The 16,104-nt window shown below is 41.4% G+C and overlaps 1 protein-coding gene across 5 annotated transcripts in view; it reads left to right on the forward strand.

Annotated features, from left to right (window-relative positions):
• Positions 1–237: 237 nt before the first annotated feature.
• Positions 238–16,104, forward strand: part of LOC310765776 (FRAS1-related extracellular matrix protein 1-like) — a gene marked incomplete at its 3' end in the record, with an annotated part of 128,109 nt that continues 112,242 nt past the window's right edge. For 2 of the 5 annotated variants that reach the window (XM_083621210.1, XM_083621207.1), the window contains exons 1-8: positions 3,924–4,212; positions 8,720–9,225; positions 10,162–10,256; positions 11,316–11,611; positions 12,485–12,684; positions 13,445–13,768; positions 13,881–13,989; positions 15,680–15,811. In XM_083621210.1, the coding sequence (XP_083477336.1) occupies positions 8,986–9,225; positions 10,162–10,256; positions 11,316–11,611; positions 12,485–12,684; positions 13,445–13,768; positions 13,881–13,989; positions 15,680–15,811 (1,396 nt within the window). In that variant the 5' untranslated portion in view covers positions 3,924–4,212; positions 8,720–8,985. Of the gene's footprint in view, positions 480–859; positions 1,055–3,914; positions 4,213–8,719; positions 9,226–10,161; positions 10,257–11,315; positions 11,612–12,484; positions 12,685–13,444; positions 13,769–13,880; positions 13,990–15,679; positions 15,812–16,104 lie in introns of those variants that run through there. The other 3 variants (XM_083621208.1, XM_083621209.1, XM_083621211.1) reach the window with 3 other exon arrangements.

Here is a 16,104-nt window from a genome sequence, read left to right on the forward strand (position 1 = left end):
TGGAGCTGATAGGAGTTGGAGCCCAATAAGTCTTGAAGGCCACAGGTTCCCAACTTTTGCATAAGCAGTATAGTGGGAGACAAACATGATACATTCGAGGACTGTTTGGAGCTAAAACCGAGAGGTATGGAGAGATCACTCAGCAAAGCACATTTCACAATGCACCCTAAGCTCCCACCAATACAAAAAGAAATACTTGTTTTGTAATGGTCTTGCGTGTATATGATAGTGGCTGTGGGTCGTCCAGCTTGGCTTGCCTCAGTCTGACTCCTGAATTGTTCTTAACTAATAGGATTCACACCAATTATTTTGGCAGCTGTTGCTTACTCAGAAAGCAGAGTCCCTCCTTTGTGTAGTTCTTTCGGAGAGAGGCTGTTTTTAATCCTCCAGACATGGATCCACTCCACTGCATCAACAGATGAAAGTAGCGATTCAGCTTTCACAAGAATGCCACTGCCTTGGAGTTCAAGGGACCAAAGGTGACTGGCGGTCTTTGTTTGAGAGCAATGACAGGAAGCCACCTGAAAAAATAATGGCATAGTGCTCTTTGTTCTAAGAGAGATTTTAAGGAAATGACTTTTTTCTCTCAGGATAGCGTTTATATTTTCCCCAAGTGTATATTTCTTCCTCAGTTACTCTAAACTAAAATTTAGTTATGTAGAAATTATATATGTGCTCTGCTTCATAATTTAGAATAAAAAAAGGGTGGGGGAGAATGACCTATGGATTTTGTGCATGATTCATTCAAAGTTGAGTACTTTATGTCCCCTTTGTTTTCAGTGGAAAGGTTAAGAGCATGCTTAACTTTGACTTCAAAAAAGTTTCACTTTAACTGTGATGTGCATTCTGTCTGTTTTAGGATTTGCTTTCTTCAGGGCTGCTGAAAATTTGGTATGATGATGAAACGTTCTCCTGCTTTCACTGCTGTTCTAAAGACTGCATAGCATGTTAAGGTACTCCCTGATGGAGGTTTTTCTTGTGGCACCCACTGCCTCAAATCTGCCTTTGAGATGCCCACCGCTCCTAGTTCAAATGGTAAACTTGGGACAAGCAGGTCAGTGAAGATCAGCTGGCTCAGGCCCTGAAAGCAAGTGGTACAAAACCCCCGGCTGCTTTATATCTTGCATGCAATTCTTTTTCTGGGAGAGCACTTGCGTTTTTAATAGCAGAACGACAAAAGACATTCTGCAAGTGACATTTCTATGCAATGTGGGTGCATTGATAGAAAAGCTGCCACCTGCCCGTACACATTAGAAATTGCCCAGGCTTGTGAAAGAGTGTTTTTTTTTAAAGCATGCCCTGATAATTTCAAATGCATAAATTCATATTTAAATATGTATAGGCTAAAATTCAGAACTGGAAGGCTAGGGCAAAATGTCTTACTCATCTACTACATGGAACATTTGAAGCATGGAGTTTTAAAAAAATTGACTAAGAGTGCTTTGTTGTTTATTTCCATGTTTAATGGTTTTAAAAATGCACGTTAAGCTCAGTTACTAAGTTGCCGCTGCACTTCTTCAGGTAGTTAGCCTGAAACTAGGTAGTTTAGCTTGGATCATTCTCCGTGATACAGCTGGTCCCCCACCTCAGCTGCCTTGCGTGCTCCCTCAGGCAAAGTTAATTCTTTATCTGCCATGGGAATTGTCTGTGGTAGGGGGAGTGTCAGCCTTACTGAAGTTTTTTATGATGAGTCATGACATGCTGACACTCCAGTTCAGTACACAACAGTCAGAGAAGTGTATAAATTAGCTGTTGCCTTCTGGAGAGTAGCTTCTGGTACACAATTCTTTGAAGACTGTTCACTTCATCCTTTAATATTAACTCTCTCTATGTAAGTATCATGATTAGCTCGCTGGTGTATTATGTGTATCATGCCACCTATTTACACATTGGTTGATAACTATTGTACATATTTTTGGAGCGTCATTCAGTCACATGGGTTGTTCTGTTTTATCAAGTTCCACCACTTTGCTTCTGATAAGGTTTCTGATAAGGACTCATCCCATTGGTCCCTCTATGTCTATGACCTAGAGGTAGCTCTTTTTGACAAACTGGTTTTTTTTAAAAATGGACCAAGAAATTAGCAGAATTGCACCTCGTCCAAGCTGGGTGCATTTTTAAAAACAGGTATAAAGTTCTAAAAATAAACAATCCTAGCGAAATTCTACATGTGTGTTTAGAGAGACATTGCATTGTACTACTGCCTGTGAAAATACTGGTTGAGTGTGCAAAGCCGCTAGGTGTGAACAGGCATTTCATAAGTCAGCAGACAAGAATATTATTGGATGCTTTGTATAACTTGTTCTGAGCTCTTTATTGCACTGCAATGTAACTTTCTGCACTCGTTATGAACTAATTATTAAACACATATCCAGTGTGTTCCTAGTGAACTTTTTTCTCCAAATGTGAAATCCTATGTGACCAAAATGGCAATATCTACACACAAGAGGGAGGGATCAACAGGCTTGGGAAAATCTCAAGTTTGATAAAGTAGGAAAAGTTTTTAGGGAGAGAAAACCACCACCACCACCACCACCAGAGGGGGGAAAAGTCATCTCTCCAAACATCCCAAGGAAGAGTGATCATACTCAAGAGTGTAAAGAATGTCAACTGACCATGGTGGAGGGGAGAACATAAAACGTGGGAGACAGTAGAATGGAATATTCTAAGAAAGGCTTTGGGTGGTTGGTTGGAGACCTGAACCAGAGCTCCTCACATTTTGTTGCAGATCTCCCTCCCGCCCTCTCATCTATAATAGCCTGGTGCTGTTTGGACTGATAGTGACTAGTCCTCCTTGCAGCAGTGGGGGATCAATTACAACGTTCAGCCCTTGAGGAAATGTGGAACCTGAATGAATTCTGACACCTGTGATGGGGCAATCAGCCTGCTCAATTGTTTGGGCCACCAGAAGCAAAATGGCTAAGTTGTGCTAGGCAGGGAACAAAGAGAGGCAGGAGTGCAGCGATAGAAACCACCTACCAAAATGTCAGCACGCAAGCAAACAAGCACTTACGACTTGTAGTGATGGTTAGGTGTTTTTGAATGGATTTTCCAGAGTGAGGTGATTAAATGCTTTTAAAAGTACAGGATGGAATTCTGAAAACATCCTTGTCGAGTAGATGCTGTGAAAAACCTGTGTGTGAGAGCAGCACTGATTCCACAACAAGCTCCCACATGGAAGCAACCTTGCAGAATTAGGCTCAGATCCAGAGTGACTTCAGTGGACCCAGCAGTGCTTTCAGAAGTAGGCTCTCCTCTCATGGCTTGACATTCTGCTTCCAAAAGGAACTTCAGAATTGGCTTCTAATACAGCTAAAGTTGCTGCCAAATGGGTAAAAAAAAAATACCATTAGTATTCTCAAACAGGGAGTGGACTTTGGATACATAAAGATTCCTTAAATTGGGTCTCAATAAACTATCCTGGTAAGTTTAAGATCTGCTACAAAATTACAACGGAGGCAGGGGAAAGAGAACAGGAAGGCAATTTAATAATATCACACTGTTTCCCTCCATGTTGGCCTTGTTTTCTTAATGGCTCAAGCCCCATTAAGCCCTCAAAAACATTTTGAAATACTTCTAACAAATTCTAGAAGTTAGAATTTGTGCTGCGTGGCTCTTAAGCATATTTACTCAGAAGTTGGCCCCCCCTGAGGTTAAGGTGGCTTCATGACTAGTAGGCAGGTTTTGGATTTCAGCCTTCACTTCTTGTATCTTTTCTGCAAAAGAGGTCAGCTGAATCCCTATTTGTCACGATTCCTTAATTATCATGGAGCCTCTAATCCAGGCCACAAATTCCTCACTGCCCATTCTCCCTGAGTCTGTCTGTCTCTCTCTCTTTTCCCCCCTTCAGAATGCGTATCTAATAGCAACCAATGACTTTTCCTATTTTCTCACTTGGAATCTGTTTTGGAGCTTGGAATTGCTATCTCACTTGAATCAGTAACATCTGTGAGTAGTGGGCCAGCTTGACTTAGACAGATTTCCTGCATTTTAAGGTTTTGTTTTTTTTCTTCCTCCTCTGAGGAGATTGCTCTGGGACAATTACATTTAATGCCTCTTATTTCTTTCCCTTGCTCTGGGTTAGCTTGACTTGAAGGATTTGAAAGTGACTTTGAGGAACATTACCACCATTTTGAAAAAAAGTTCCACTTTCAAAGCACTTGAAAAGAAAAAGTTTGAGGGGGATTCCTAAAGCTGTATTGCAGCTTGCAGGTATGGCTTTGATTTTTCCTTTTCTTGGCAGGCTTGCTAGCTTTCCATTCCCTTTCAGAAACATTATTGGGTGACTAGAGGACAGGCATTTTAAAAAGGAAGAAAGAAAAACTGTTATATTAGACAAGAGCAGACAGAAAAGGTGCTGCAATTTCACGCTCAGAATTAAGTAGGCACTTTGACTTAAAATGCCCGTTAGAAAATATGCTTTTCAGTACAAATAGCATGACTGTGTATTTTTAAAATATATACTGTATCTGGTGTTTACAAAAGACAGAAGAGTATTATTTTATTAAATTCAAAATATGTTGAGATGTCTCCTCTCTCTGCCATAGGAATATACTCTAGCAAGGTACTGTTTTTTTCACCAAATTAAATGATTGTGCCTTGGCAGACTAAAGAAGGATGTGTTTGCTGCTATCCAAACTGCAGCTTTTCTGTTTTGAAGACTTCTTTGTCGTGGCAAGTGATCTTCTTGTTGCTGGTTCAGCAGACAACAAAGGTGTCACTCTCCCTTTCTAGATGGCTGTTAATAAATTATTCATGCAACTAGCTAGGAATCTGGATTTTCATGTGAATTGCAGTGGCATTTTTTTCTTCTTCTCCTGCAGACTCCCACCATTTAAATAGACTTTTTTTTTTACACACCTGCATGCTTCAGGCAATCAGGTGTTTAAAATCACAGATGGGCTGTTCTGCTCTGTCTCTCTCCCCCTCCCCTCCAGTGAGTTGCTTATCAAAGGAGTCCTGTGGATACTTTTGTCTTTTTATCCATTCTTGTGTGGGAATTCTACCCACCCCCCTAAACTAATTAGCATGAGGGGAAAGGGGACTCTAACGGGACTCTGCTAATTAGCATTGGGGATCCCGTAACTTGGCTTATTAATTTTAAACTTAAAAGATGCAGGTGCATTTTCAGCCTTGCTCTGTAGGAGAGGGAAGCTTTAGAACTCCTGTATTGCCCCTTGCAATTGAGAATAACTGGTGTGTGTGTGTGTGTAAAGTCTGTCAGCAAATTGTCTAACTGCGACTGGAACTGAGAACTGTGTACAATGAAAGGACTGATTATGTTCATACTACTCTGTTTTCCCATGGCAAAAAAAGAGTGAGCCCTGCAGCTAACAACAAAAGGTGGGTTACTAGCTGCCTCGGTGTCTCGAGGAAACAGATATTTTGCATAAGAGGATTTTTTAAAATCCAGATTTGTGAAAGACCTGTGCTACGGTTTGAGTTGTTGTTTGAAGTTGTTGTTGGAAGGTGAAAAGTGAACATTAGAAAGCATAACCAGTTTCCTAGATGTGGTAATGAAGTAAAATAACTGTATGATAAAGGTGGATAAGATGTTATGTTGTTTTACAGCAGCAACAATGTACAGCAATTAGAGATGTCCATATCAGCAGGGAGCCGCAGTGCACCTCATAAACGAGCAAGGGTTCTCTGACCCCTTTTGTACTGTAACAGGAATCATCAGTGTGTTGTACTTCCTGTTTTGGTGCTTCATTTGTAACATTCAAAAATGGAAAGTTGCCACCTCGTTCCCCCATACGAAGATACATGTAAAGTCTTAATGGAGGAGACTCATTGACTCTGTTTTTGAACTTTACAGAAGCAAAGGTATGCTTCCTGCTTCCTGTTTTTAGCACTTAATGGAATGTGTGCAATCACCAGCCACACTCAGTTGATTTCCTGAAGGCACAAAGGCTTGAAGAGGTGGTGGGAATACACATGCAACTATTACCCACAACCTTCCCTTGTCTGGTGGACTGCTTTTCACACCTTCACATGTTCAGCATGAAGATCTGCAGCAGGTTTAAAAATATGTTCAGTTCAGAAGCATCCTTGCAGTTGAGAACTTTGCCTTATCAGAGTTCCCAAATGTGGGGAGGTTTCTGCACGTGTTCTGCTGAACACATGTGGAAACTCCCTTTGGGTGTGTGGAGGTCTGAACAGTCGGCTGTATGTGGGGATGTTGGAATGACTACAGTTTTACTTCAACTCAAACACAGCAGGGGCCTACCCATTCCTGACATCAGGCTTGGGAAAAGGTAGACTTGGTTTGCCAGAAATGGCCTGGGCAGGCAAATCTCCAAGCCCTCTTGGGCCTAATTTGGCTCCTCACCACTGACTTAGGCAATCTATAATTGTCATAGATGACAACCTGTGTGTTCTTTGCCTTTAAATGAACTTATGTGTTTTATATTTGGTCACTTTAAAAAATTGTGATACTTGGAGTTTATGCATTTGTATGTACATAATTGTGTTTTGGAGTCAAGATGCATTCATGCCAAACTCGGAGACTTATCTTCTGAAAACTAGGGGGATGGCCTAAAGGCCTGAAGGAAACATATACATATATACACCAAAATTGTTTTCTCAAAATGTATTCTCAAACTCTCCCTGAAAGCCGAACAATGGGGGAAATAATTGACAAGGGATAAGTGCAAGATAGTAGGAACTCCCCACACTTATTTCTTTTAAGAAAAGATTGGGATTGGGGAGGATTTCAATTTGCTCCATAATTTGGAGTGAACTCCGCTGATATACATCTGACAGGCCATTCTTGGATCATAATATAGACATGTGCAGTGCTTTTTTTCTAAAAAAAATGTTTAGGGGTATTCTCATTTTGACTCAAGAAAGTCACCCTTTTATAGTTCAAATTGGGAAAAATAAATACAGTAAATGGACAAAAGTACAAAGATTCACAAAATGTTTAGGGGTATGCATACCTCTGCGTCTCCCCAGAAAAAGAGCACTGGACATGTGTATTGGATCACACCTAGCATGGTCAGCTCCTACACAGAATTAATTTTCTCAACACTCCTAGTCCATAAAGAATAGGAGAGCAATTAAATGGTTTTCATTTTTTGGGGTCTTGGTAGCATGTAAATTAGTTCTCAGAGTGGGAGGAAATGGGAGGATTCTACAAATTAATTATACTATAAAGTAGTTACAATTTAATACTCTCTTTTACCATTAAATCTTATGGAATTGTAACAACCTGTCTGCATATTATTTATTGTGGCAGTAAAATAAATGTTGGACAAAATAATCTCTTATATTGTCTCATAAATGGTAAAAGGAGGAAGTATTTTAAAATATTACACCAATGTGTCTTGTCATTTATTTATGATAGTTGGGGAAGAATGGCTTGAGGAGCACACTACAGTGAAAACACCTCAGAAGGAGAAGGGCCTGCTGGGCTTGTCTTCATTCCTGCTCTTGTTATCAAATGGTGTGATAATGGAAAGAGGAAGAAATAAAGTCACCACCTATACAGGCACATCCTGGGCTTCCAGAAATAGTTGACAATATTTAAGCACAATCAAATAAAAATAGTCAATTGATGGGTCAGTTTAGTTCGGCCTCTCATTTTTCTCACCCTTTGCTAGGACCAGATAAGCGCAAGCTATAGCCTGGGTGGAATATAGCGAGGAACTGTGTCAGAGACAAACTGTGGTTCTAGTTGACTCCCAAGCAATGGGCACCAGCAGACTGGGATTGTTGCCAGCCTTGCTGAATGTGGAGTAATATTTGAAAGGCATTTGGCTGTTTGTTTTTTACCGATAAGCAAGTGTTAAAACTGATGCAATAATAAAGCTGAAGGACATAATGGAGCTCATGTTGTCAAATAGCTTTAAACATGTTGTGAATTGCAGACACTGGGCTAGCTCTAAATTAAGTCGGTTGACCTTGGGTCCCATTGATTTCAAGTTGATCATGACTTAATTTTAATGGGAACTGAAAGTAGTTAGTTTAGTCTGGATTATATGAGTTCTTCCCTCTTCCATTGTATTTTAATAAAGCTTTCCTATGCGGATTGGCCACTTTGAAAGGGGAAGAGTTTCCTCTGCTATTTGTCTGTTTTTGCTTTTGCCTTCTTTTTGGAGGGCCTTTTACAGTGGCCTAGGAATATCCATGTTGCATCTGCCTTCCAAACCTATTTCCCTCAGTATGTTCTTTCATGAAAAGAGGCAATGACATTTCCCACTAGGTGGAGTGAGGGAAAACATTGCAAGTATAATGGAAACCAACTTTCTCTGCCTTCTTGAGTGTGATTGCATCCTCATTGTAACTGAGTATTCGTTTCATTATTATTATTTAAACATCCTTAATAAGATTACCTTGCTGTTCACCCCACCGCAAGTGAAATTGTGTGTCTGCTGCATTCTGTGAGTTTTAGGGCACCATCTCAACCCACAACCCAGCAGAAGCAGGCGGGTAGAGCTGCTGTGCCCCAGAGACTTGAAGCTTTCTTCTGTGCCTCCTCTGTCCAAAGTCTATGAGAAATAAAATCCTCATTTCCCAAGTCGATAGGGAACAACAGCACAGGCAGAAGTCTTAAAAAAGGAATGATGTTGGCAGAGTGGAAGCAGAGAAACATTGCATGGAAATTGGACCCAACTCATAGTAAACTTTCTCGTCGCGTGTCTTCTAAGCTACTGTTCTGCATTTGCGTTACCTCTTCTTGTTCAAGTAGAGTAACTCTGATTTCTTTGAATAACAGGGGAGCGTTTGCTGTCCGCTGAACACTGTCAATTGGCACATGTGAATCACTCCATTGTAACATCCTAGCTCCTGAGCTGCCTTAGAGAAAAGCATTACTACTAAGTAACTTCGTTTTATTTCTTGAAGATAAAATGAGCCAAAGCACATTTAATCAAAGGGATAGCGGAAGTTCTATTTCTTGAGCAAAAGAGAACAGTAGTCCCAAAATACTATTGTAGCAATTGTTGCTTTGAATGACTTAAAGGAAGGAGCAGCACCGAGAAGATGGAAATTATGAATGCTTTCGTAGCATTGACTATTTTTATTGTCCTTGAGAATCTTGAACCTCTAAGAGGAGCCAAGCTGGTCCTGGTGAATAAAGAAATCCACGTTGAAAGAGGACGCGCTGCGTACATAACTGAAAATGAACTACAGTTCAATATTTCTAACGAGAGAGATTCTTGCAAGGTGGAGGTGGTTTTAAATGAACCTGTGACACAAAGAGTTGGGAAACTTACACCTCAGGTAAGTATCATTAGTCCAGTTTCTTATTGGCTTAATTTCTAATTAGATATGAAATGCAAGTCAGTTTGAATGGAACAGCCATGTTAGCTTAGCCGTTCTCATGTTTATGGCTCCATTGTCTCAGTTCGAATCAAGTCATGTCACGAATCTCAGTTTGAATCAAGTCACGTCCTTGCCCAACATTTACACACCATAAAATTACCTCCTGAATATGAGCAAATTGTGAATGCAAATGTGTGGGCATGGAAAAACAGCTTGCACATGAGTTGTCTTATCCTGTTCTCCTTGGGTTGGCTCAGAAACGAGCAGAACTCCCCCCCCCCAACATCATAAATAACCCATCTCCAGTTCACAAGCCAATCCAACCTTTGCAAATAACCTAGATGTTCACCCAATCTCCTTCTCTCACAACCCACCTATTCCTTTCAACACAACTTTCCCATCTTGGACAGCAGAAGTGGTGCTCCAGGAACAGCAGAAGGTAACTCTATACCCTCCCTCCCCCTCTTCTGCTCAGCATCTTGTTTATGACCTCGGGCGGGGGGGGGGGGAGGGAAGCCCCTGTTGCACTTAGGAAACCTATTACTCAAGAGTAATAGGGTTTTGTAGGGTTTGAGGAATTGAGAAGCTGGAGCCTAGGGGCACTAAGAGTAAGGGGTTTAAGGGATCTGGCAGCTTCTGTTTCAGTGTATCTGAAGAAGTGTGCATGCACACGAAAGCTCATACCAAGAACTAACTTAGTTGGTCTTTAAGGTGCTACTGGAAGGAAAAAATTTTTTTTGTTTTGTCTCTGCCTTGGGTTTTCATTTGTGGTCCTGTACAGCTTGCCTTGCTTTTGAACTGGGCTTTTACAAGCTTCATTCACTGGGCCTGAGTACTGAATTTTTGTGGAACAAGTCCATTTTGCTCATTATTTGTTTCTGTTTCTCCTGTTAGGTATTTGATTGCCATTTCTTACCCAGTGAAGTGAAATACATCCACAATGGTTGTCCACTGCTAAATGAAGACCGTGTGATGTTGAGAGTATACAGGTTTTGCCTCGTTTTCCTTGAATGCAGTTCTGCATATATAATTATTTTAGGAGGATACATATATTTGTTAGCATTCCAGGCTCTTAAACAAGGGGGTGCATATTGGCTTGCTATAGATAGCCCCCCCAGAGGGCAAAAAGCAGCTTCAGGGGGCCATTCTAGTGGAATAATTGCATTAAAGCAAAGGGTTAAGGGCAGTCTCTTGTACTAGTTTTCTGCTTTAGATTGTAACCTCCAAAGCTTCATTCTGACACACAAACAAACAAACAAAAACAAAAAACACACCACTATTACAAAGGAATGAACCTTTGACTATTTTTGTTGTTCTAAATTTTTGTCTGCAGTTCTATGTCATTTATCCATCCATAGTATTTTCTTCTGCCATTTCAGGAGTGGCTGCTGAGCCTATAAATAATTCTGTCAAAGGGGGGGGGGAGTTATTCCTCATAACAGTAATGGAGCTTTGCTTTTCCAGATTGGAATTTGGACCCAAACCAAATAAGGCAACCTCCAAAGCCAGGCATCCCCAAACTTGGCCCTCCAGCTGTTTTGGGACTACAACTCCCATCATCCCTGATCACGGGTCCTGTTAGCTAGGGATGATGGGAATTGTAGTCCCCAAACAGCTGGAGGGCTGAGTTTGGGGGTGCCTGTCCAAAGCACTTCAAGATCAAATCAGACTTGTTTCCAAAGTGCTGAACTGGGATCCGGACTGCAGCTTGTGGCCAATGCACCACCCCTACGATCAATGGCTACTAGCTGTGTTGGCTATGTGCTGTCTCTAGTACCAGAGGCTGTTATGATCCAGCAGAGCTCTTTCTACATCATTATGTTTGTAATTCATTAACTGTTGGAAACATCAAAGTGTATATATTCTCTGTGCGGAACAATAAAAACAGCAGTCAAAAAGCTGATTCCTAGAATCAAGCAACCCTTAAAACTTTGTATATGGTGCCCCTAAAATGTTAGGAGGGAATGTTTTGTACTTACAGTCTTCTAAATTTCCATGCAAAGATTGTCATTGCTCACCAGGAAGTATTTGCCGTCTCCCTTTTACAGGTTTACAGAACTAGAGACCGCTGTAGAGATGTTTACTCTTCATATAACAATAAGAAGCCCCAAACTGAGTCTTGTTCAGTTTGGACAAGTGTCTCTAGAAGTTCCAGAATTCTTTGGGATTTCTCAGCCAATTGACAGAAACATTTTGACTTTCAAGTACAACGGTTTAGGTAAAGCCTGCACAGTGAGGATCTTGTCGTCTGAATTACTGTTTCCTGCTGTTGGGCAAGTAGTTGTTGAGGACTCTAAAATACAGAAAAGTGAAGATGTGTCAACATACACCAAACAAAAAAAAGGTGATTTTTAATCTTGTTTAACTTTCCCCTCCCCAGCTGTAAGCTCTTTCCCAAGAATTGCCTCCCTCTTTCTCACACTCAAAAATGTATTTCATCTTGAAACAGCTTAGCGTTGGCTCAGATGGAAGGCTTCTTTCAAGCATCTGAGGGGACAGAGTGGTAGGATGGGGTTCTATAGGCACCCTGTTGGCATATGTGTGCTTGTAGTCACTGAACTGGCATCACATGGCCTGCGCTATATACAGCAGATCTAGGGGGATCCCTGTTCCCTCACCATTGTCCAGCATGCACGATTCAATCCTTTAGACCAACTGTCTAGTTAAAAGGGGACAGTAAGATGCTGGGAGACAATATTAATTGGGTTCTCTTTCAGTTGGAAGGAGAATGAAGAAGAATGCATTCCCACTGTCCTGGTGGGAATATATACCCATGAATTATGAAATGTGTTTCCAGTTTTGATACAGATTAAAGCAAGGGTGTATTAAATAGATAGTGTTTTGTTTTATCTAGAGATCTTCTGTTAACCCAGTCATTTAGATAAAAGAGGTTCTGCTGAATATGCAAATACTGTAGGTCATCACTACTGAGCTAGAAGTTAAGTCTTGTGGCACTTCAGGGCATCAGAATTGCCACTGGATTGGACATGGTTCTCTGGCATGCAGATCTGTGTCTTTAGTGTGCACAACCCCCTGTTTCAAAGATTGTGTAGCTTAAATTAGAGGATTGTGTAGATTAAATTACAAGGTCATCCAAAGTCTTCATTCAATATTCAGAATATGTAAATCCCTTAAAGGTTGCTTGTGTTATTACATAAAAGAAAGATCATTTAGAAGGTTAGAAATAGTTTGTTCTAAAGTTGTGTTTCCCCCTCAGCTGGACAATCCAAACCGCCTTGTCCCAGCAATGGTGCCTGCCATTCAGGATTAAAAGAAATACACCTTCTAAAGATGAGCTGTGAAGACTTTCTGGAGATGAGACTTAGGTACCAACACCTCAGTCCCCCATCACCTGATAAGGATTATATATCCATACAAGTAGAAATCAGAGACAAAAAGAGCAGATTTCAGCTACAGGTAAGGACAAAGCAGCGAATCAAATTTTCCACAAAACTTTCTGTTGTTTTTCCATACTCCCAACCTCCCTCCCAAAAACTCTAGGAAAAAATTACTTGCATGTTAATTTCCCTGGCTATGTATCAGATTCAGTACATGCTGATTGTGTGGCAAGATGGACACTTTATTGAACCCAGGAGGAGGAGGAACTAAATATAGCATCTCTCTCTCAGCGGAGCTGATGGAGTGGCCCTGCTCCCATTCTGCCCCCTACCTCACCCACAGCTGCACCTTAATGGAATGGAATATTACTATTACAATAGTATTTGGAAATTCAGTATAGTTCATGGATTCATTGCATTAGTTATGTATCCGTCACAAAATTTGTACTGAGAAGTGCAAATTTCAAAGGATGTCTGTTTTTTTCAGTTTGCATATTGTGAATTGGGTATTTTTGCCTTTTAATGCCAAGCTGAATTCAATTTCTCCCTAGTCCTACTTGGAGCACATTATTCCAGACAAATGACTACCAGATACCACAAAATATATGTCTTAGTACTTGCTCCAAATGTTCTAAAACAGACCCTATTGATCATTTCCTCCTCCTCTGAAAACCAGCCTTTTGAATCTGATAACTAATAGTTGTTTTCAGTAATTATCTTTTTTTGTAATAATACCCAGTTGAACCCAAATAAAGTTCCTTGAACTACATTTAAAAGCAATATATTAATGCCCCTCTTCTGCACTGACTGTGAAGAGACTTTGGTTTCCTTGTTTGTAGGCAGAAAATGTGTGGATTCCTGTAAGGATAAAAGGGGCCATTCCAAACAGACAACCTCAAGCTGCATTCATGTCCATGTTCATCTTGGAGATAGATGAGTTCATTCTTACTCCTCTCACGACAGTGACTTTGGATGCCGAAGATGAAGAAACCCCGAGGGAAAGATTGCTATTCAACATTACTAAACCTCCTCCTCAGGGATATGTTACCCACCTGGATGACCACTCCAAGGCCATTACGTCTTTCACTTGGCAGGATTTGTATGATACAAAAGTTGCTTTCCAGCCATCTAATATCTCTCATTCTGAGAGACAGAACTATGAGGTGAGAGATGGGATGTAACTGCTCCCCTCCCCTGGTGCTCACAAGCTAGTCTATGCCTACAGCTCAACAGTCACAAAGGGACTGAATTAATCTTTTCTCTCTCGCTTGCTAGGTTGAGTTTCAAGCAATTGATAGCCTCTTCATGAACAGCTTCCCTATCATGGTCCATTTTTCAATTCGAAGTGCAGTAACAAATGCTCCTAGAGTTGCACGGAACACAGGTAAGGAAAATCCCCTTGAAGATTTTCTTCACAGATGTGGTTTTGCAGCGGATTCCCCTTCCATGTGCTGTGATAACGCAGACGTAGGATGGTTCAAATAAATTTGATTTCAAAGAGAAAAGGATTCTACAGTGGTAACTGGGCATATTTATCATCCATATGAAAGATGTGCTTTATATTTACAATATAGTGGTCCCATCTGAACTATACATCTGAACTATACAACAACTTTAGTTCATTCGGGTTGCTGAGAGTTGTTTGGCCATCCCCTGTTCCCTTCAAACAGCTACAATTCCGACAGTGAACAACCAATTCCCCTACCTAAGGAACTGTGGGAATCTTAGCTCTCGGGAGGGAGAAAATGTGAGTTCCCAGGAATATTTGGGTGAAGCCATGACTGTTCAAAGTGGTATGCTACTGCTTGAATTGTGATGGGGCCAGTGACAGGATTACAGTAACAACCCTATTTTCCAAATATGACAAACCCATGTTACTATCAGTACTTCCAGATGGGTCTTTAGTGCGGAATTGGTGTTACTCATGCATGCAAGTTTTTCCAATGCGCGCACAAAATGCCAGCCCATATTTCCCTCCCAATTTATGCTGGATTTACCTTTTCCAGGGAATATCCGACATATAAAAAAAGAGAACCCACAAACCTATTGGCAGTGACCCATTTGCAATATCTCAACGACCTGCTTGCAAATTAAACATCCCTGAATAGAATCCTGCCTCTTGCTTTTGTATCACCATGTTCTTTTAAAGACTCTCCTCCCTGGAAGAGAGGGGAGTGGTTGTGGGCGGGAGCCCGAGCACCGCCCCTAGCAGGGGGCATCAGCCCCCTGCCTCCACCTCACCTGGCTGGCGCCCACGCCCCTCGGCAGGCACCCAACCAGGTGCCTCAGAGGGGGCGTGTTCAGCAGCCTTTTGCTGCAGCGCCAGCCTTTCCCCGGCCTCATTCTTCGCCGTCGTCCACTCCCTTTGAGTTAGGGCTTAGGTCATTGGCCTTGCTATGGACCTTAGGTTGGTCGCCCTGGTTGTCCAGGGGGCCTGGTAGGAGTTTTTCCATTTGGCATTAGGCTTTTTGGTTTTTTCGCCTAACTCGTAGCAATCATCACAACTTTTGTGGTATTGGTGGGTAGGTTAGGCATTGGAATAATGTGTTGTGGTGTGTCGAAGGGCTAGGTGTGGCCATCGCCTATGCCTTCAATTTTTGGGTATTCCGTTAAAGGAATCTGGCGGTCGTGTATTCTGTCCGATGCCTGCTTGGCGGGAGGCCATGGCACGACCCTCGGTGACATCAGGGGAGAGCCTATAGTTGGATTAGCATCAACAGGCTCCACCTACTGGTGAATAAACCCACTTGTTTTAGAGATCCAATGCCTAAGCCAATACCTTTTCACTGCTGTAATCAATAAAGTTGTGGCCTTTCCTTGCCCATTAACCTTACATCACGTGTCCATGTGTATTCATTTCACACTGCGGGGGTCGGGTCCTCGAACCACAGCTGTACTCCTAAGTATCAAACCAGTTAACTTTGCTGAATTTCCCCCACAATTGCATTACTTTCCCACCTAGTGCAATTGCTTACGCTGAAAGCAAAGCTCATGGCGCCTTTAATGCTGAATTGCTCTATGAGCTCATTCAGAGCCATATGACTTCATTGTGTTTGAAATACCTGCTTATATAGGGCTTGACTTGTTGGAAGGACAGTCTCGTCCAATTACCTGGGAGTCTCTTCAGATTGTAGATAATGATAACCTTGATGCTGTTCAGCTTCTTGTGGTGGAAGGCTTATATCATGGCTGGCTCACAATCAGAGGTATGTAGCTTCTTGGTCTCAAATTTGTGGAATTTAAAATTGAAAGTTCCCATGTGTGTCTCCACCCCCCCCCCCCCCCAGTAATTAGAGTACAAAATAAAAATTAGAACTTTTCCACCAGACCTTTGCTTGAAGCAAAATAGATGGTTTTATTGTGGTGGAAAGTGCATCCTTTTTTTGGATGTGGAGGAAAACATTATGAAGATACTGCTAGAAACCGAGTTGAGCTTTAACTTGCCTAAGTGGCAAGACAGATGGCAATATTTTCATCTGTAATAATGTTCAGTTATTGA

Source organism: Podarcis filfolensis (genome assembly GCF_964270895.1).
Source record: "Podarcis filfolensis genome assembly, chromosome: 6".
Classification (NCBI taxonomy): Eukaryota; Metazoa; Chordata; class Lepidosauria; order Squamata; family Lacertidae; genus Podarcis; species Podarcis filfolensis.